General features: G+C 54.5%; 1 protein-coding gene across 2 annotated transcripts; it reads right to left on the bottom strand.

Annotated features, from left to right (window-relative positions):
- Positions 1–542: 542 nt before the first annotated feature.
- ZSWIM9 (zinc finger SWIM-type containing 9) lies at positions 543–19,854 on the bottom strand. 2 transcript variants are annotated; one of them, XM_048224006.2, is made up of 4 exons: positions 19,769–19,854; positions 18,408–18,680; positions 11,518–11,830; positions 543–3,260 (listed from the first exon to the last, which is right to left on the bottom strand). In XM_048224006.2, the coding sequence occupies exons 2-4, from the start codon at positions 18,668–18,670 to the stop codon at positions 1,080–1,082; spliced, it is 2,757 nt and encodes a 918-aa protein (XP_048079963.1). In that variant the 5' UTR covers positions 18,671–18,680; positions 19,769–19,854; the 3' UTR covers positions 543–1,079. The 2 variants fall into 2 exon arrangements, with proteins under 2 accessions (XP_048079963.1, XP_026337723.1); XM_026481938.4 differs by lacking the exon at positions 19,769–19,854 and adding an exon at positions 19,241–19,564.
- Positions 19,855–19,953: the final 99 nt, after the last annotated feature.

Raw genomic sequence — 19,953 nt, 5'->3', positions numbered from 1 at the left:
CACTTAACAACTGAGCCACCCAGGCGCCCCCACATGCCCATTCTTAAACCATTCACTGGCACCAGTCATTTGCCAAAATCCATGGATGTTGGCAAACGCCACCCTGGTGTACTGGTCCAGATGAGGGAGGAAAAGGGCTGAGCTGTTGGGGGGGGGGGTTGAATTCATTTTTGCCCTCTCCATTCCATCTGGCCCCAGGAGGTCTCATTGATAGAATGGGAGAAGGAATGTTGGAGCACCTCAAGTTCTCTCCAGGTCTAGGTCTCCCCCTCTTCCCGAGAAGCCAGGAACTCAGTGCAGAAACCAAAATAATACTGTTTTATTCCAATCTTGAAGCACAATAGTCCAGACTGTTCCCCTCTCCCACTGGAGAGCTCCAGCCCATCCCACCAGACCTCCCTCTTATTCAGTGTCTTCTGGGAATGACCAACCAGAAGGTCAAGGGGATCCAAGACTCCAGGCTTTGGAGACTCTCAAATCACTCCCTTCTTTCTTCTCTCCCCATCTCCCATACCTTTTCTACGTTTTCTTCCCATGTGTCCTTTTGTTTTTTTTTCTGTGTCCTCCACCCTGGCCCCCTTCTCCCCTGCCTCCCTCTGCTTTTTCCCATTTCTGCCTCTCCTCTTGTCCTCTCTCCTCTGCTTGTCTCCCTGCTAGTTTCTCTCCTCCCCCCACCCCCCACTTGTCCTCCTACAGCCCCCCTTGCTTTTCTCCTTCACCCCTGCACTCTCTGGAGTGACCATCTGCTCCTGCCTGGGCTCTCCCCATGTCCTGTGTCTTCCCCTCCTCCAGCTTTGTCCCCTCCTTCCTTCTGCCCCCATCTGAACCTGTCTGCCCCCATCTCATCACACACTTCCTCTCCTGAGCGAAGCCCTCAGAAGCCATCCTGGCCACCACCGTCTTCCACACTGTGGCTCCAGGACCTCGAGGGGCAAACGGCCAAGGTGAGGTCCCTGGATGACACAGGAGGTGGCTAGAGGGACTGGGGTGGCCACCGTGGCCTCAGCCCTGTTATCTTTGGGATCGAAGAATGCTCTCCTACCCTCGCAGCGGAGGGTGGTAGGCAGGGGCCTGAAGGGTCAGGGCTCCGGGGCTCTCCCCCAGCAATCCCTGAGCAGGTCCATGTGGAATAAGGCTGCCCCGGTGAGGAGGCGCGCTGCGAAGAGGTGGCGGCAGGGCAGCCGCCGGGCGGCGTGGATGGAGCAGCTGCAGCGGGTCAGAGCCCTGTCCAGGAAGAAGTCCGAGGTGCCATCCTTAAGGGCAAACCCCGCGCCAGTCCAGTGGAAACCCCGGGTACCGTGCTGCCTGGCAAAGGCCAGCTCTTCGGCCACCAATTCTGCCAGCTCTGGCCCGCAGGCTGCTCGGAACTTGGCCAGGGGCTCCCAGTCCACCTCTTCCTCAGCCGAGGGGCAGCAAGGCCTCTTGGGCTCCCTTGGGCCTTCTTCTTCACCTCCTTCCTGCAGGCTTTCCCCGGTGGTCAGGTACACTCTCCTTGTCCCTGCCCATTCTGGATCGCCCTCAAACACAGTCCCCACGGGGGTGCCACACATGACCCCATTCCCCAGCCCTAGACCCCTCCCTCCTGTGCCCCCACACTCTACCCCTTGTCCTCCTCTGCTCTTGGGGCCCACGGATGGGGCTCCCTCTCTATTCTCCAGGCCTGTCATCCTTGTGTCCCCCAGTTGGACCAGAACCACATCCTCCAGGTCCCTTCTTCTCTTGACCCCCAAACTCACTCCTCTCTCTTCTCCAATCTCTGGCCCTCTCTGCCTCTCATCTCCCCACTGGGGTCCCCTTTGGTCTCCATTCTCGGGGACCAACTCCCTGGGCTTCTCCAAATGGGGTCCCCTCCAGTTCCTGACCTCCAGCCGCCTTCCCTTGTCGGCTTCCAACTGAGGCCCCTTCCACTCTCTGGTTTTCAGTCCATGCGCCCTCTCATCATGCAGCTGGGCCCCCCTCCAGGGGCTCCCTTCATGACTCCTGGCCCTCTCAGAATCAAACTGGGTCCCCCTCCGGTCTGTGGTCTCCAGCACCCTAACCCTTCGATCCTCCAGCCGGGCCGTCGTCCAGCTATACCCTTCCAATCCCCTTAGTCCGTGGTCCTCCAACCGGACGCCTCTCCGGACATAACCTTCCGGTCCCCAATCTTTCTCACACTCCAACGGGGCCCCCCTCCAGTCTCTGATTTCTGGTCCTCTCCACTGCTCGTTCTCCAACTGGGATCCTCTCCAGCCACTGCCTTCTATCCCTCTCACTTTCTGGTTCTCCAGCTGGGCCTGTCTCCAGTCTTGGACCTGCAACCCTCTCCCCATCTCGCTTTCTAACTGAGCCCCTCCCCGGTCTCTGGCCTCCAAACCTCGGGGCCACTCCTTCTCCAACTGGGCGCCTCTCCAAATACATCCTTCTTTCGGGGTCCCTCCCCAGTCCCCACTCTCCAGGCCCTTCATCCTCTCCTCCACGTGGGCTCCCCTCCCCGGCTCGCCCTCCGGCCACGGCCCCCCACCGTCCGGGCCCTCGGGCGCCGCCTCCCCGGCCGCGTCGGCCCACTGCATGGCCACCAGGTCGCGGAGGCACTGCGCCACGCTGCGCGAGGGGCTCAGGCGGCGCAGCAGGCGCCGGCGGTGGCCGCGCACCAGGGCACACGCGTCCAGGTCCCGGGCAGCCTCGAAGGCTCGGAAGCGCACCCACATGTCGCGGCGCGGGGCCCAGTTGCGCTCGAAGTAGTCGACGAAGGCGGCCGGGCCGTGAGCGCGCAGCTCCTCCAGCGCCTCGGCGTAGGCGGCGGGCGACGACGCGCCTGCCAGGCGGCACAGGCGTGGCCACAGGCCCGGGTCCTCGCGGCCGGCGCCGCCCAGCTCCTGCGCCTTGCTGAAGAGCGTCTCGAGGCCCTGCGCGCGGCAAATCTGCACGCGCGCGCCCGGCAGCAGCTGGCGCACGGCGGGCAGCTGCGCGGCCACCTCGGGCCCGGCGGTCAGGCAGCGCACGCGGCCCTTGACGTCGGGCGCGCTCTGCAGCAGCGAGGCCAGCGCGAAGCGCAGCAGGCTCGGCGTGCCCGGGCGCGCCACGCAGCAGGCGGCCTGGCGCGCGCGGCCCGCGCCGTCCACGCACAGCACGGCCAGCAGGTCCAGCGCGCCCTGCAGCCCCGGCAGCCGGTCCACCAGGAGCATGCGAGGGAAGCGCCGCAGCAGCGCCCGCGTGCGCGACGTCAGGAAGAACACCGTCTCCACCACCGCCTGGTCCTCCACGAACACCAGCTTCACCTGCGGGCGGGGGGAGGGGGAGGCAGGGAGAGAGGTCAGCAGACGCGGGGGTCGCCCGGCGTCTCCCGGACCTCGGGTCTCCCCCCCACCCCGGGGGCAATGGAAATCCATTCATTCCTGCATGCAGCCGGGGAATGGTTAAAAACGCGACCTCTGGGGGGCCGATCGCCTGGGTGCGCGATCCGGCACCTCCCTCTAACAGCTGTGTGATTTCTGCACACGAGACAGCCTCCCTGAGCCTCAGTGTACCTACTGGGAACTGGGTATTCATTCCTTTCTGCGCTGAGAATTGGCCTAGAGCCAGTCTCCACGTGTAGGCCTTGGAGCCGCTACTTCACCTGCTGGGATCTTGTCAGAAATGGATATTCTTAGGCCTTTCCAGACCCGCCGAGTCAGAAACTCGGATGGCCCCACAATCGGCGCTCTGACAAGCCCTTCAGGGGATTCCCCCGCCCGCTCCAGTCTGAGAGCCACTGGTCTAGCACTAAGGCTGAAGGCTTTGAAGCCAGATGGTCTAGGTTTGAGTCCCGGCCCCACCACTCCCGAACCTTGTGACTTAACCTCTCTGAGCCTCAGTTTCCCCCTTACCCTCCTTGTTCCCCTAATTTCCCCTTCTGGGAACTGCACATTCATTCCTTCATGCTGGAAGGGTCAGGTCCAGCTTAGGGTCTAGAGCCAGACTGCCTGGGCTGAGACCCTGGAGCCCCCACTTCCTGGCCCTGTGGCTTCCGGCGACTTCCCTGATCTCCACCCCATTTGTAAAATGTGAGAATATCTCTGTGACTGGAAGGACGAAATGCATTAAAGCATTGAGAACACTGCCTGGCACAAAGATATGAACGTTCAGCCGATAGTAAGTGCTCTCAGAGCGTTCGTCGTTAATACCATTCTCACCCCTGTGCCAAGATCACGTCCTTATAGAGGTCTGCTCTGATCATCGCTTCCAAGCAAACACCCCAGCTCTCTCTAGCTACTGTTGGCCATGGCGCTTCACCGCCCTGCAGCATGTGACGTCTTTATTTGCTGATTTGCTTATCGTCTGTTTGCCCTTCCTAAGACGGAAGAGCCACGAGGTTAGGGACGTCGTGTTTTGCACTCCTGATGTTTGGAAGGGCGCTCACAGCCGCAGCTCGATACATCCTGAACGAACGCACGCCTCCGTGTGCGGCAGTGCCCACCGGCCACGTCTCCGGAGTCCAGGGAAGAGTCTCATTTTGAATCCTCACTTTGTCTCTTACTAGCTCTGGGGACCCTGGGCGGAGTCTCACTTTCCTTGGCTGCAAAATTGAGGTAATGTCTGTTAACCACGGTCGTGGAGAGGCTAAAATGAGATCATTTGTGTCCAAAGCTTCGTGCGTTTCTAATCCTGCTATTATTTCTGTCTTCCTCGTCTCTCAGCAGCACTGAGGACAGGGAGCCTGCCCTCTTTCTGCAACTCTCTTGGCTTCTGTCACCCTGGAAACTCCCGGCTGTCCTCCTTCCTCCCAGGCGTCTCCCAGGTGGTCTCCTTTGCTTGTCGCAGCCGTGTTCTACCCCTGCTCTGCTTCTAAATGTTGCTGTCCTGGCTTCTCGTCTCCTCTTTCCTGTCTCTAGGCTCTGCCAAGGTGACCTCATCTGGTCACACAGCCTTCCTCATCTTTCAGCTGATGACTCCCAGTTCTGTATCTCCAGGCTCTAGATTCATCTACGGAGCTGCCTCGGCAGGAGCATGGCCCATTGGACGTCGTCTCCAGTGTCCCTGGAGATTGGCAGGCCAGAGCTACACTTGATTCTCAATGGCCCCCCACCGGCCCCATCTCTGTTTCATTTCCTAAACTTCTGATCAGATCACCCCCTCCCCTGCTTGAAAACCTTTCCTTTCCCGGGACTTCGAATCCCACTTCAGGCACCACCCAGAGTTCACACCACGCTGTGGGCTGGGCGATCAGGTGTTTGGACCTCATCTTCTGTCCCTCTCGTCCTCCTTGACCTCAGCCACTCTGGCATCATCATGCACGAAAGCCACTGAATGGGACAGGCAGGCGGCGATCGGACTCCCTCGGTCGCAGTCAGCGCGGACCCACAGCTGCCAATTATGTAAGCACGGTTCTCGCCACAAACCATTCTGCCATCGTCCAACCTCATCCTACTGGATGGTTAAAAAGCACTGCATCGGGGCACCTGGGTGGCTCAGTCGGTTAGACGCCCGACTCTTGATTTGGGCTCAGGTCATGATCTCAGGGTCGTGAGATCGAGCCCCGCATAGGTCTCCCCACTTAGTGGGGAGTCTCCTTCTCCCTTTGCCCCTTCCCCTGCTTGCACTCTCTCACGCTCTTTCTCTCTAAAACGAACACATAAATCTTAAGAAAAAAAAAAAAGCACTGCATCATTCTCAGCTTTCATGGGGAAAGAAAAAAAAATCCTCTAATTAAAAAAAAAAAAAAGAAAAAAAGAGAGGTCTAGTAGAATCCCAGAAGAACAAGGAAATTGCTTTCCCAGCCCAGAAATCCTACATTCAGCATCTTAACACGTATTAGAATTCACTAAATTTTATGAAAAAGCCTAGAGAACTTACTGCTGGAGTAGTTACTATCCCACTATGATGTTTTTCCAACCATCATGAATTTTTACACCTACGATTACTTTACGATTTGTCTCCGCAGATGTTTCAACCTAGAACTGCTCTGTCCAAGCCAGTCGCCTTAGCCCCATGTGGCTATTTACATTTAAATTAATTAATATTTGACAACCTATAAAAATTCAGTTCATCGGTCACGCTAGTCCTATTTCAAGGGCTTAACAGCCACACGGGGCCAGCGGCTGCTCTCCTGAATGCCGCAGACACAGGACATTTGCACCATCACAGAAAGTTCCTTCAGACAGCACGAGTGTAGAAATTAACACGCAGGTAAAGGTTGTCCTAAGTATAACAAAAAGAGTGACACGTTTCTACAGTCTCAAGTTCGTGTCCGTTTCTAATGGGGAGTCAGGCGTAGGAAAAGGAAATATGGCAAAATGTATGTGCCTTGAGATTTTTCCAGAGCAGACAAGCCCTTGATGAGTTAGAAGCCGACTTCCGTTCTTTAAGGGATAACTTCGATTTCTGACCTCGGGTTTTCTTTCTAAAGAGGGCACGGAAGCTCTTCTTGCCCAGCCATGGGTTCGTTAAACAGCGTTGACTGAGAGCCTCTTGTGGGTCCGACGCTGTGCTTGACCTTGAGGAGAGAGGAGGGACGGAGGCAGGCCTGAGTCCTGCCCTGTCGGGCTGGCTTTGGTTCCCCGAGCAGTCGCACCCGCACTCGCACAACCAGTGGTCCTTTCAGCTGAGAGACGCGCACCCCCAGGTAGTAAGCGGCCGGGCCGGAATTTGAACCCAAGGCTGCTCGGGCCCGGAGTCTGCCCTCCTGACCGCTATACCGCCCTGGCCTTCACGAAAGGGGTCCCACAGGCCTGATTCAAGGGCGTGTGGCTGGCAGATAGCAGGGCTCACATGACGGCAGGTGTCACCGCAGACACACGACTCGGTGGCACTGGGATGCGTCAACCACAGAGGGTGGAGTCCGCAAATGTGAACACCAGAAACCATGCCACGAAACGCTCTCCATCCACAGCCCTGTTTTCCCGTGATCGGAGCGGTCCTATTCTCCAGACTGGCCCGGAGGGAAACAGGAGGGAATAAAAATAATCCCGAAATAGCTATGCACGCAGGGCTTCCTCCTCAACTGTTTTTACACAGACACGCACACACACACACACTTAGTCCTCACACAACTGCAATCCTACGAAGTAGTACTTACTCTTATCCCCAGTCTACGGACCCACAAACTAAGGCTTGGAGAAGTAACTTGTCGCCCCCTGTCGGATGTCCCGCGGCCAGTAACTGGCCCAGCTGGGATGTATATAAAGCTCTTAGCCCCTAACAAGAGAAATAAAACCAGTTTCTAGCTGCTACTATAGGACCAGAAAATAGCTGATTAACCTCGGAAGTCACCGGGCACCTGTGCGGCATAAATTCCCAGCAGTGGGAGAGGGACCAACGTGCTCATTTCGAGAGACGTGGCCCAATTGTCCTCCACGGGGACTGTACTAATTTACCTTTAATTATTCATAAAAGCGGCATATTCAGATCAACATTCCTCCTTCTCAGAAGGCGAAGCACAGCCATGACCGAAGGTACATTTCTGGGCAAGCTCCGTCCCTACCCAGAAAGCCAGCTGATTACCCTAGAGCCCGCCACAAACGAGGCGATGGAGATGTGACTGAACACCGCGCAGCCCCTCATCGCTGCCTCGGGGCAGATTATAAAAGGTCTTAACACCTCCTTCGTTGAAGCAGCTACTCAGTCTTGCTCGCAAACTGTGGCAGTGGCTTTTGGGTGTATTAGTCTTGTTGGACCCCCTCCCAGGACCAAGTAGGTCACAGCCACTCAGGGGGTCCCAGGCATTCGGCTTTTCAAAGTAACCCCTCCAAAATGGAAACAAAACAAAAAAGAAAACAATAACCACAAAAAACCCCAAACCAAAACAAAAACCAAAGGCATCCCTCTTTCAGGAGACTGCTGGGAAGCGGAAAGCATAATATCTGGTTATTCCTTAGCCTCATCTTGGGACCAGGTAAAGAATTGTTATCTTAACATATTAGTAATACAGAACTCGTTCAATGTATGTCATGACTGAAAAGAGCCACCCGAAACTACCACGTTAAGGTGACAGGTTGGCCACACTCCTCTAACTTTATCTTCCCTGAACCTCAAGTAGAGATTTCTATAGAAAGAAAGACAGGAGCAAACGGAAAGGAGACAACAGGAACCAAACTCAGGAAGCCGGTAAGCAGATGGACAAGATGTCCACTCCCCACCCTCCGCGAAACAAAAGCCAAACCCCAAGCCCCACGGTTCCTGAGCCGGCAACTGCAAAAAATGCTGAGGACCGATAATAGCATGTCACAAGGAATTGGCAGCGCCAGGCGGTGGGGGGAGGTTAAGACAAGTCGATGGCTGTTTGAGGAGCGGGTAGACCGCTCAAGGTCAAATTTCCTCTCACTCCCAGGTGGCTAGAGGTTTATACTATGAAAGGGTAGAACAGAAAGGGCCCACTGGCCAGGGAGCCTGGGTGGCTCAGCCAGTTAAGCGTCTGCCTTCGGCTCAGGTCATGATCCCAGGGTCCTGGGATCGAACCCTGAGTCGGGCCCCCTGCTCAGCGGGGAGTCTGCTTCTGCCTCTCCCTCTGCCCCTCCCCGCTGCTCACGTGCGTTAGCTCGCGCGCTCTCTCTCTCAAATAAATAAATAAATAAATAAATAAATAAAAAGAAAGGGCCGCTGGCCTTGGAGACAATGGGTCCATGTGATGAGGAACAGGGTGTCCATGCATCTCGTTGCCCCAAAGCCAGCTCCCCACTGTTCTTCCCCCATGTGGCTGTGGCTGTCAGAAGCTGGCAGCCTGGAACTTAACCCACCAGACAAGAAGTTAAAGGTGACCAGCCCCAGAGGAAGAAACGAAAGATGCCGACACGTGGCCAACCCAACATCTAAAGCAAGATGCAAAAAAAGTATGTCTAATATGCTACCTTGCTGGGGGAGGGGAGCAAGTGGAAATAAAATTAAAACGAAAGACACCAATTTCTCTGTATCCCTATAGGGTGGGGCTATTTGCTGTGAAGCCACTAGCTGCCCGGGGCTGTTTAAATTGCAATTAATTAAATTAAATTAAAAATCCAGTTCCTCCATCAAACTGGCTGCGTTGCAAGTGCTTGATAGTCACATGAGTCCAGGGGACACAGAGCATTTCTATCGTCATAGAAAGTTCCCCTGGGTAGTCCTGAGCCATACAATAGAAAGAGATAGAAGATGTATGAAGAAGGATACTCTGGTGGCCTCTGAGGAGGGGACCTGGGGGACAGGTGACAAGGGGACTTTTCACCTTTTGAACCTTTGTACCTTTTGAATTTAGAAGCATGTGAACGTGTTACATATTCGAAAAGTTAATATTTAGGGGCGCCTGGGTGGCACAGCGGTTAAGCGTCTGCCTTGGGCTCAGGGCGTGATCCTGGCGTTGTGGGATCGAGCCCCACATCAGGCTCCTCCGCTAGGAGCCTGCTTCTTCCTCTCCCACTCCCCCTGCTTGTGTTCCCTCTCTCGCTGGCTGTCTCTATCTGTCGAATAAATAAATAAAATAAAATCTTAAAAAAAAAAAAAAGAAAAGTTAATATTTAAGTTAAAAAAAAAAGGAGTAATCCTTTCACTGGTCTGTCTCTTGGTGTTCCAGAGCTCCTTCCTTGTGTCCTTTAAAAGGATTACGGTGGACTAAAAGACAGACCCAGGAGCCAACCTTGCTTTAGCCGGGATCCTATGGCAGCCTCCACACCGGAAGTTAAAAGGACAATCCCTTGACCTTGAAGCCTTTCATTTGTCAGTGAGTGGCTTCTCCCGGGGTCAGCCCCGCTCGGGTGTCTCCAGGGAAGACAGCCAAAGCTTATTTATTTGACGGTGGACAGTGGATAACTGAATAGCTCAGCGAAGACCAGTGGTGTGCGGAGTACACATGTGCACCCCCATTTCACAGAGCAGCAAACTGACTTGGGTGGGACCCTCAGCTCTCCGGAGGCTAGACCTGATGGGAAGGGGCCCGAGCCTCATTTCTAAACTGGGGACTAGCCGAGCGGTCAAGAGCACGGCCCTGGATCCAGACTGTGTAGGTCTGAAGTCAGCCTCCATCGTTAAGTAGCTGTGTGACCTCAGGTCAGTTCCTTGACCTCTCTGTGCTTCAGTTTCCTTGTCTATAAAATGGAGGGGAGAATGTGGACTCCTTCCCTAACATGCTCTGGTGTGATTTAGATGAATGATAATATGCCAAGCACTTCAGGTCGTGCCTGGCACATAGTGCTTGATAAACGTGAACTGAAAAGATCATCCATGTGATATGTGGCTAGAGGGCTGGGTTCGGGCTGGTGGCTTGAATCACGGCTGGCTCCAGAGCATGAGACGGAGGTGGGGGAGGTCTCTGGACCTGATTCTGGAGAGTGGATTCACACTGCATCACCGCCCTGGGTTGGGACCTCTTCCATACATGCGAGAAAAGTACAGCCACCTGGGGGGGGGGGGGGAGAACCTAGCTTCGCCACTTTTATCCCTCCCTTCCCTCCTCCCTCCCTGTACGTCCACCCCCGGCTCTGAAGTTGGATGAAAGCAGCAGAAAGCTTCCTCTTGGAGGAACAGCGGGATGCTTCAGCAACCTCTGAACCTTTGCACTGGCTAGTCCTTCTTCCTGGAACTCCAGTCCCTCTGAAAATAGAATGGGGGTCCCGTGCCTCCATTCTGTCTCCTCTGCTTCGCCAGCATTTCCTTTGAGAGAACTTCCCTGACGACTCAAATTAAAATAGCACCTTAAAGGGGCACCTGGGGGGCTCAGTCGGTTGGGCGTCTGCCTCCAGCTCAGGTGATGATCCCAGGGTCCTGGGATCGAGCCCCGCACTGGGCTCCCTGCTCAGCGGGGAGTCTGCTTCTTCCTCTTCCTCTGCCTCTCCCCTCGGCTTGTGCTCTCCCTCTCTCTCAAATAAATAAGTGATTTCTTAAAAAAAAGTAAATTAAGATAGCAGCCTTACAACTAACTGTCCCTCTCCACATCCTCACCCTATTCTCCTTGACATTACTCCTCACTCCATCACCTTAGGTGACAGAGGTGACCCACCCTTCTGAGTCTCGATCTGGATGGTGGGGAAGGGCTGTTTTCACTTTGTGGACATTCTTCCCACTATGCACTTCTCATCTCTGCATTTTCTATGTGTGTGGTTTAGTTTCTTGAAATGGCACTTTGTCACCTCTCTTAGTCCCAACCCTCCTGACATTTTATCTCAGTTGGGTGTGTCTGTCTCTTGTTGGTTTCCCCCACTACAACCGCGAGGTGATTCTAGCCGTTTCTCTGCAAGGTAGCCAATAGCCAGAAGTGGCTCTTTAAATTTCAATGAGTTAAAATGAAATAAAATTTAAAATTCAGTTCCTCGGTCCTACTCGCTGCACGCAAGTGCTTAACAGCCACGTGTGGCCAGGGGCTACCCTACGGGGCGGGGTGCAACATCCCCAAGCATTTCCGTCAGAGACAGAAAGCTCTTGGGCACTTAGTGAATGACCGCGCGGGGAGGCGGGGGGGGGGGGGGGGGGGGGGGGGCGATGGGTGAAAGGAGCGAATGGAGGAGCGGCGGATGAATGAATGAATGAATGAATGACCCGCGAGGCTCAGGCGCGGCTCTCCCCCGCCCCCGCCTGCCTCTCCCGAGACCCCACCTTGGCCTCGGGGTCGGTGCGGAAGAGCCCCTCGAGCACGTGCAGGGCGTCCAGGACGCCGTGGTCGCGGCCCTTGCAGTAGGAGAGCAGGCGGTGCACGTCGGCCGGCGCCACGAACTGCTTGGAGATCTTGTTGGTGGTACGCACCGGCAGGCAGGCGTTGGCCAGCAGGTGGCCCGGGCGGAAGTAGTAGGCGAACTCGAGAGGGCAGGCCGGGTGCGAGTGGGTCAGCTGGCACTCCGTCACCACGAGGCGGTCCCGCAGCGGGCTCAGCTTGACGATGATGAAGGCTGGGCAGCCGGGCTGGGGGGGCCTGCGGGAGGAACGACCACCACCGCCGTCACATCACCCTCTGCCCTCGTCCTCCTTCTCTCTCTCTCTCCTTTTTAATTATTACTTTCTAAAATTAAGAACTGTGCCAAGCATCGAGAAGAGAGAGGGCCTTTTGGAATTCGCCAGCTGCATGACCTTGGGCAAGTCCCTTCAAGCCTCTGTGCCTCAGTTTCCTCCTATGTTGAACGGGAGATCATCATCACCAGACCTTTCTCCTGGGGTTGTTGTGAGGATTGAAAGAGTTGATGTATGGAAAGCACTTAACTGTGTTGCAAGGTGGCCAGCACCCATGCTGGCCGCACCACTGTACCTACCACCCTACCCCTATCAAAAGCGGAGGACTGTTTTATTTACCTCAAACAACTGTAAGAAATAAAACCCTTCAGACACTCCTGTGTTCACTTCTCATTTAGCAAGAACAAGGCAAGTGAGGGCTTCTGGGAACCCTGCCCTCCAATAGTCCCCTCCCTCCTCGGTCCCCCAAAGTAGCCACTCCCCGGATTGGGTATCTAGCCTTCCCTGCGTATGCTTTTAGGTACCAACAAACAGTGGAAAGTAGGTTTCCATGTTCTAAAATTTCGTCGACACGGAAAGGTGCTCAAACTCATCAGTCATCTAGCCGATACGAATGAGAAGCCCCCAATGATGCCACCACCCACCCACCAGAATGACCAAATAAACACCGAGCGAAGACCAGGATGTGGAGAAAGTGCGAGACTTAGCTTCTCGTCGATGGGTGTTTAAACGTAAACTGCTTGTGGAAAACCGCGTGGCAGTAGCTGTGAACGCGATCACCTGCGTCCCCGCGACCGAGGATTTCCACTCAAGACAAATGCCTGCAGATGGGCGCCCGAAGATTGTTCTAGAATGTTCACAGCAGCTCTGTTCGTATTGGAAACAATCCAATATCCACCAGGAGGGTAGGAAAGTAAGTAGGGCTATATCCTCAAACACGACCCTGACCAACAGTAAGAATGGACAGGCCATTACTACCGCCAGCGACGTGGTCGGATCTTGGGGACCTGTGGTGTGACAGATGCCCGACACGAAGGATGATAAGCCACCGAGTGTCGGGTTTATCGCAAGTCTCACAAGAGGCAAAGGTAGCCTCTGCTGCTGGGAGACCGGACAGCGGTACCCTTGAGTGGTTAACGCTCTGGGGGCGCTTCTTGGCACTGGGCACGTGTATGTCCTTGTTCTGGGTGTCGCTTACGTATGCATTGTTTGGGGGAGACTCGCTGAGTTGCATACGTAGGATGCGTGTGCTTTTCTTCACGTGTGTTACGCTTTTAAAGAGTTTACTCAGGAAACATTTTTCTTTCTAGCGTATGGTAGGCAGAGCAGCCCCTCAAGGACGTTCACAGCCTAGTTGCTGGAACTGTGCAAACATTACCGTGCACTGCAAAAGGAACTTTCCAGGTATGATTAAATTAAGGATCTTGAGATGGGGAGACGATTCAGGTGGGCTCAGTGTACCCCCAAGGGTCCTTATAAGGGGAAGACAGAAGCAAGAAGCTAGAGAGACAAGTCAAAGTCAGAGAGAGAGAGAGAGAGAAAAAGATGCTTCTGTGCGGAGGAGCAGAAAGCTGAGGAGAGGCTGCAAGCCGAGGAATGCGGGCGCCTCTAGAAGATTCTCCCCTAGAGCTTCCAGAAGGATCCAGCCCTGCAGACACCTCAATTTTAGCCCCGTGAGACCCGTGCTGAACTGGTGACCCTCAGCACTCTAAGATCACACATTTGCATTGTTTCAAGCCACCACATTTGTGATCCTTTGTTACAAAAGCAATGGGAAACTAACCCCACTCTCTATATACTTTTGCAACTTGCTTTCTCACTCATCAGCTTTTCACTATCGGTTCATTCCTTTTGCTGCCTGATATGCCACTCGCCACTCTGCCAACTATGTTGGGGTTGTCTTTTTTTTTTTTTTTTTAAGATTTTATTTAGGTCATCTCTATAACCCAGGTGGGGCTCGAACTCACAACCCCGAGATCAAGAGTCGCGTGCTCAACCGACTGAGCCAGCCAGGCGCCCCTCTGCCAACTGCACGTTGTCTCCACTTCTCCCTTCTTACGAACAATGCCTCGAGGACACCCAACTCTCTTATCTGTCTGTGTGTGAGGAAGAGCCTGTCTGGACAGTGGTCCACAAGCTGCAGGGCATGGTCCCCCCCACCAGCTGAAGTTGATCAAGGAGCTACAACCAGCACTGTAAAAAATGAAAGAGAACGGGCAGGGGGGATCAGGGTGCATTTCCCTGATAATAATACTAATTATTAACATCTGCTTTCTGAAAGGAGGTTCCGTGTTTCTCCGTGAGGGATGATACTGACATTTGAGTAGGAGATTTATGTTTATAGAGCAGGGACTGGCACTTTTTCTGCAAAAGGACAGACAGCAAATAGACTCTGTGCTATATTGTGAAAACAGCCATAGATCGCATGTCAATGCATGGGCCTGGCTGCGTTCCAATAAAACTTTATTTACAAACCACAGCTGCAGGGTGGATCTGGCCCAAGGTCCTCACAGCTTGTCAGCCCTTGTAACATAGGCTGTCCAGGGCTTGGCAAGGAACTAAGACGTCTGACTCATAGGCAGTAAATGTCAGTAGCATGCCTTAAAATGCTCCTAAATTGTTTCCAAGTGGCCCCTGAAAAGGGTGAGCCTCCCTGGAACCCACCCGAGACGCTCCAGTATAAATACTTAAGAACTGTCTTTGTTAAACCAGAAGGGGATCCTTGACACGCCCCTTTTCTCTTCCGTGCATGAGGTAAAGGAAAACCAGGAGCCTGCTAGCTTTTCTAAATCTACATAAAAAGCTGTCTGAGACTTTTTGCCTTCTTTAAAGCAGCAAAAATAATGCAAAATTAGAAAAAAGTCTAAGTCTCCAAATCGTTATAAATAAAATACAAATGTGGGGCCTCTGTGGCGGTGTTAGATGCAACCAAAAGACGTTCCCTGACATGCAGCCATTTCTGGTCTACCAAACCTGCGGCCTGTTCACGGGGCTCTACCTGACCCGTTTCCCCTGGCTAACTCGCGGGCTCTCGTGAAACTCTCTGGCCTGGCCTCTTTTGGCTGACTCTTTTGGTTCAGCCCTCCCACTCAGGGGAGGTCACACCTCTGGGAAGCTGTGCGTCTTGCCAGAGAATAGCATGTCCCCCCTGGGGTCCCCGCGCCTCACTTAACTGTCTACTGTGGCCTCAGCATGCTATTTCTGCAATTTCTCTACACCCAGCCAGGGAGAAGAACGCCACCCACTTCTACATCTGAACTCCATGTGGGCAGGAATCTTTGTCTGTGTTGCCTACTGCTATGGTCCCAGCACTGAGAACAGCCCCTGGCCCTTGGGAGGCACTCAGTAAATAGATGATAAGGAATGACAGAATCCTGCTGTACGAACCCCAGGCACCCAAGCACTCCGCTTATTACATCAAGCCACCCAGCACCCAGTCCTGCCTGTCGTGCCTTATGAGCTTATCAGACCATTCACGTTTCCCCATTCCCACTGCCAGCTGCCCTACCCAGTTCCTTCCTTCTTCAGGAAACATCCTTCTCCCTTCTTTTGCCCCATTTAGCTCCTATTCCTCCTTCACAACTCAGAACCAGCATCACCTCCTCCAGGAAGCCTTCTCTGACCATGCCCAGGCTTGGGCAGATTTCACGCACACTGGGGTGAGGATTTGACGGATGTCCATCTGTCATGCATGCTCTTCACTGAATGGGCTGCTCTTCCACTGAAACCCGCACGATCTAAAACACATTCACCCAGCACATAGCAGGTGCTTGAAACAAAGCTCTCGGATGGACCGACAGCATGGCACCTGGTACCACGTTCGACTCTCATACTGATAATCCATGATTGAAATAAAGACGAGGGGTAGGGGAGGGAAGGGAGAGGGGACCAAAAGCATGGGCTTTGTGGTCAAACTGTGTGGGTCCTGGTCCTGGTTTCCCCCTCTCGGAGCTGGGCTATCTTGGGAAATTGCTTTAACCTCTCTGTGCTCGTTTTCTCATGTGGAAATTGGGGCTAATAAGAACAGTACCTCACAGGTTCATTGAGAGGAGTACAGAAGAGGATCCCGTTACGCAAAGTAGTTAGACAAGGGGCTGGTGCATAGTAAGCACTTAATAAAAACGAGCCTGCTATTTCCCCCATTTTTTTTCTTCTAAAAGTACCATCGCTTTGAGCTGTTTTGCACTCCATGCACCCATTTCTCCTTGATCTTTCAGGTTCTCAAGCTCTTTGTGTTTTCAAGCGCTGGTGTGTGTATTCTAGAGAGGGAAGCGCTGCGAGAGCTGGGGGGTGGTGGTGGTGTGCAGAGCAGAGGGCTGGAGCTGGAGGGGGAAGAGGCCGGCGGCGATTTGTGGGAGGCTGCTGGGCAGCGTCTGGGGAAGGAGACTGGAGTGGCCAGGGAGAAAGCTCTGATGTGTGTTCTCAGGCCCCTCAGCCCCAGCCTCCTCGCTGGGCTCCTGTCTCTCTCGTCCAGTCTGCCCCCCACATGGCCCTGGGAGGGATCATCCTTCACCTAGAGCTGCCCCTGCTCTCAGCCCCTCCTGTCTCCTGGCCCCCTGTGACAATTGCAGAGCACTGGGGACAGTGCCCGCACGTAGCAAGTGCCATGTGTTTAAGTCAAATACACACAGACATAAATGTATAAACAAAGAGGATCCCTTAAGTTTTCGTTTACTGGTCACCTCTTCCAGGAAGCCTTCCAGAAGCACCCTGTAAGCTCTTAGGTGGAGCAGAGCTGACCACTCCTCTTTTGTCCTCCTCCTTCCCACTCTCTAACTTCTTTTCTCTCACAATTGTGAGCCCTGATTTCCATTTTTTTTTTTTTTTTTTGGTCTTTTTCTCCTCCATTAGGTTCTCAGCTGCTCAAGAGCAGAGGCCAGCTCTGGGTTCCAAATGCCCAGCAAAGAGCATGCATGCAGTAGGTGCTCAATAAGTGTTTGTTACTTCGAATTGGGTTCTGTTAACAAAGAGAGATTCCAGATTGGGCCCAAGGCGCTCACACGCTCTAACGTTCTAGATTTCTCTGTGATGGTGTGTGTTTGATCCTGTTCTGCTTCCTGACCTCTGAGTCTCTGATTCTAGATAAGCAGGGCATAAAAGACCAAAAACAGTAATCTCTCCATAAATGTCTCAGTAACTATGGTGAGAATTGCTACTCGCCAGTGCTCACTCTGCTGGATGCTCTTTTGAGCGACGTGCTCATATCATCGGCTCATTTCATCCTCACAAAACCTTGGAGATCGATCAATACCATCACTTCCTCTGTTTTCCAAGTCAGGAAACTGAGACCCAGAAAGGTGACGTCACTTGCTCAGTGTCACTGGCTCATCACAGCAGGCCTGGGGCTCCCAAGTCTGCGCTCTTGACTGCCAGAACAGCTGTCCTTTACCCAGCCGCCCGATGTTCCTGGCACCGGGAAGCCCCTTCCCGGGCTTGGTCTCACAGTAAACTCCCAACTGCGCTGCGAGAACCCCATTTCAGAGGAGAAACCCGACTCAGAGATGCGATGTCTGTTGCCCAAAGACACCCACCCCAAAGTGGTGGGGCCGGTCTCAAGCAGCCTGAAGGCAGCGCCTGATTTTAAGTGCTCCGTTCTTGCCCAGGGCTCTCCAGCCAAGGGTCTGAAACTCACGCGCACCTACAGGGACCAGGCAGGTGAAACACGGAAGTGTGAGGTAACAGGGAGCGGTGGGGTCTGGGGCAAAGCTCCGTGCCAGTGCCCGGTCTAACGGCAATGGCCGTCTGCCACACAAGAACGTGGGCTCAGCCACTTCCTGTGTTTCAAGAAAAGCCGGAAACCAAACATTTTATGGGGAGTGCCCTGGTTTAAAACAGGGGGGATGATTAAAACATCCTTGGCCAGCTGGGGGTATCTCCTAGCTCTGTCACGGATTTTTCATTTGCCCCTTGTAGCATTACGCTTGTAGGGAACTTACTTGTGAGCTTGTTCCTATAACGTCAGCCTTCCTGTCCGGTCTGAAGTGCCAGGAGGGCAGGGGATTTGTCTATCCTGCTCAACACCTTATTGGCCCAATGAAGTATCTGTCACCCGTGTGGGACCTGGCCCTGCATTTACTGAATCAAGGGATGGGCCTTTCTCTCTTTGTCCTGTGACTTACTCTGCAGCCCTGTCTCTGACCTCTATGTATGTGTCCAAAATCTGGCTCTTACCCTTTTTTTCTGGTTCTGGCTGGAGTCTCTGGCTCCATGTCTCCATGTCTCTGGAATTTTCTATCCTTTTTTTTTGGGGGGGGGGGGCTTTCTTCAGTGTGTCCATCTCACTCTCTGCCTCTCTGTAAGTACCCATTAAAGTCTGCAATTGGGCCCACCCTGTCACTCACTGTGTGTGCCTTTGTCCCTCTAGCTCACTGGCGGTCTGCCTTTCTCCCGGACTGTCTTGGCTTCCCTGCAAGGTGCACTTAGCTGTTTTAGTCGGCATCTCTCCCTCCCCATCTCTTGGTGGGAGGCTGTCTGCCTACTCCTCCCCCTCACTTCCCCTCCCCCCCCCCAGCACCCTGCAGGGCACGGCTCAGCTCACGCACCCCACGGTGGGCCGGCTGGGAGCGCGCACGTCCTTGCACACGAGCCGCACGTAGCTGTACTTGAGCACGTCGATGAGCGTGTAGAGCGGGGGCGCGCTGGCCCAGCGGCAGCGCGCCAGGTGCATGGAGCTCTTGACGAAGAAAAGCGCCAGCCGCTGCTGGCACCACGCGTCGAAGAAGCGGCTGAACTCGGCCCATGAGAAGAAGGCACGCTCCCGCAGCTCCTGTTCCTCCTGCCCCGCCGTGCTGGGTGGGGACTCCATCCTGGGGCGCCTGAGTGGAAGAGGGGGCACGTGGATATCAGACCCCTCCCCACCAGGGGAATCCCACTTCCTCCATTTTCCACCTGTCTCGCCTGTCTCTTTGGTGCTGGTGCCTCTTTCCAGGCAGGGCCCAGGGCGGGATGCACCCCCCTTAATATCTAGGTATGAATCTCCACTCCATCTTTGGCTTTCTCCCATTCCTGCATTATTCCTGGGACAGCTGGAGCCTGTCATCCTGATCCCTAATTTCAGCTCGGCCCCCTCCTCTGTAGACGTGCCCCTAAGTACAGTTAGGGGTCCCTCTCCCAAAATATAACTCTTAAGTTCAGTGGTGGATACCTCGAATGTGTCCCCAACTTCCAGCTAAAACCTCCTCCCCCCTCCAGATATATCTCCTACACGTGGCCATAACCTCTAGGGGCCCCATTCATATGAAGCCCCCCCTTCTGTGTGTCTACATTTGGCTGTAACTCACATTCATCTTTGCCCTCTTCTAAAGATGTTCCATGTCCGGATGTGCTCCCACATCCAGTCATGGATCCCTCACCCCCAGTCACACTCTTCACGCACCTGTGGCTCCCTCCTCCCTGGATGTGTCTCCGATATGCAGCTGTTGTCCCAGATGTGACCCCATGGGTCGTCACATCCAGCTGTAGCCCCTGCCTCCGAGATGCTCCCATATCCAGATGTTCTCCTCACATCCAGTATGTACTTTTCCCCCACAGGTGTGTGCTCCATTCACTTGTGGCCAATTCTCAGAAGTGTCACCAATATTTGTCTGTGCCCACCTCTTGCCCAGACGCGCCCCCCAGTCCAGCTGTAGCGCCCTCCTCCCATTTGCAGCTATCGTACTCCCAGATGTGCATTCTGGTCCTAGACATGGCCCCTCGTCCTCAGATGGGCTTCATCACCCCAGATGCTCCCCCGCGTCCAGCTGCGCCTCCCCCTCCCTCGTGCAGCCCCTCCCAACCCGTTTCCGTCTCCCCAAGCCCTCCCAGCCCCTCCTGCCGCGGGCCCTCCCATCTCCGCTGTCCCACCCAGCTGTGCCTCTCCCCTCCCCCAGATGTGCACCCTTCCCGCCCCTCCCCACTCACCTACCCGCCCCGGAGCGGCGTCCACCTCCCACAATGCTCCGCGCCGAGGCCAGGCCCGGCCCTTGCTCCCGTAATGCCCCGCGCGGCCTCCCGCCTCTCTTCCCGCTGTGCCTCGCGCAGCGGCTTCCACCGAATCTCCCTCTTTCCCCGCCAGTCACTTCTCGGACCCGCAGCTACACCCGCCCACCC

The sequence above is a fragment of the Ursus arctos genome, unplaced genomic scaffold, assembly GCF_023065955.2.
Source record: "Ursus arctos isolate Adak ecotype North America unplaced genomic scaffold, UrsArc2.0 scaffold_19, whole genome shotgun sequence".
In the NCBI taxonomy this organism is placed as follows: Eukaryota; Metazoa; Chordata; class Mammalia; order Carnivora; family Ursidae; genus Ursus; species Ursus arctos.
This window is presented reverse-complemented; position numbering and strand designations above follow the sequence as displayed.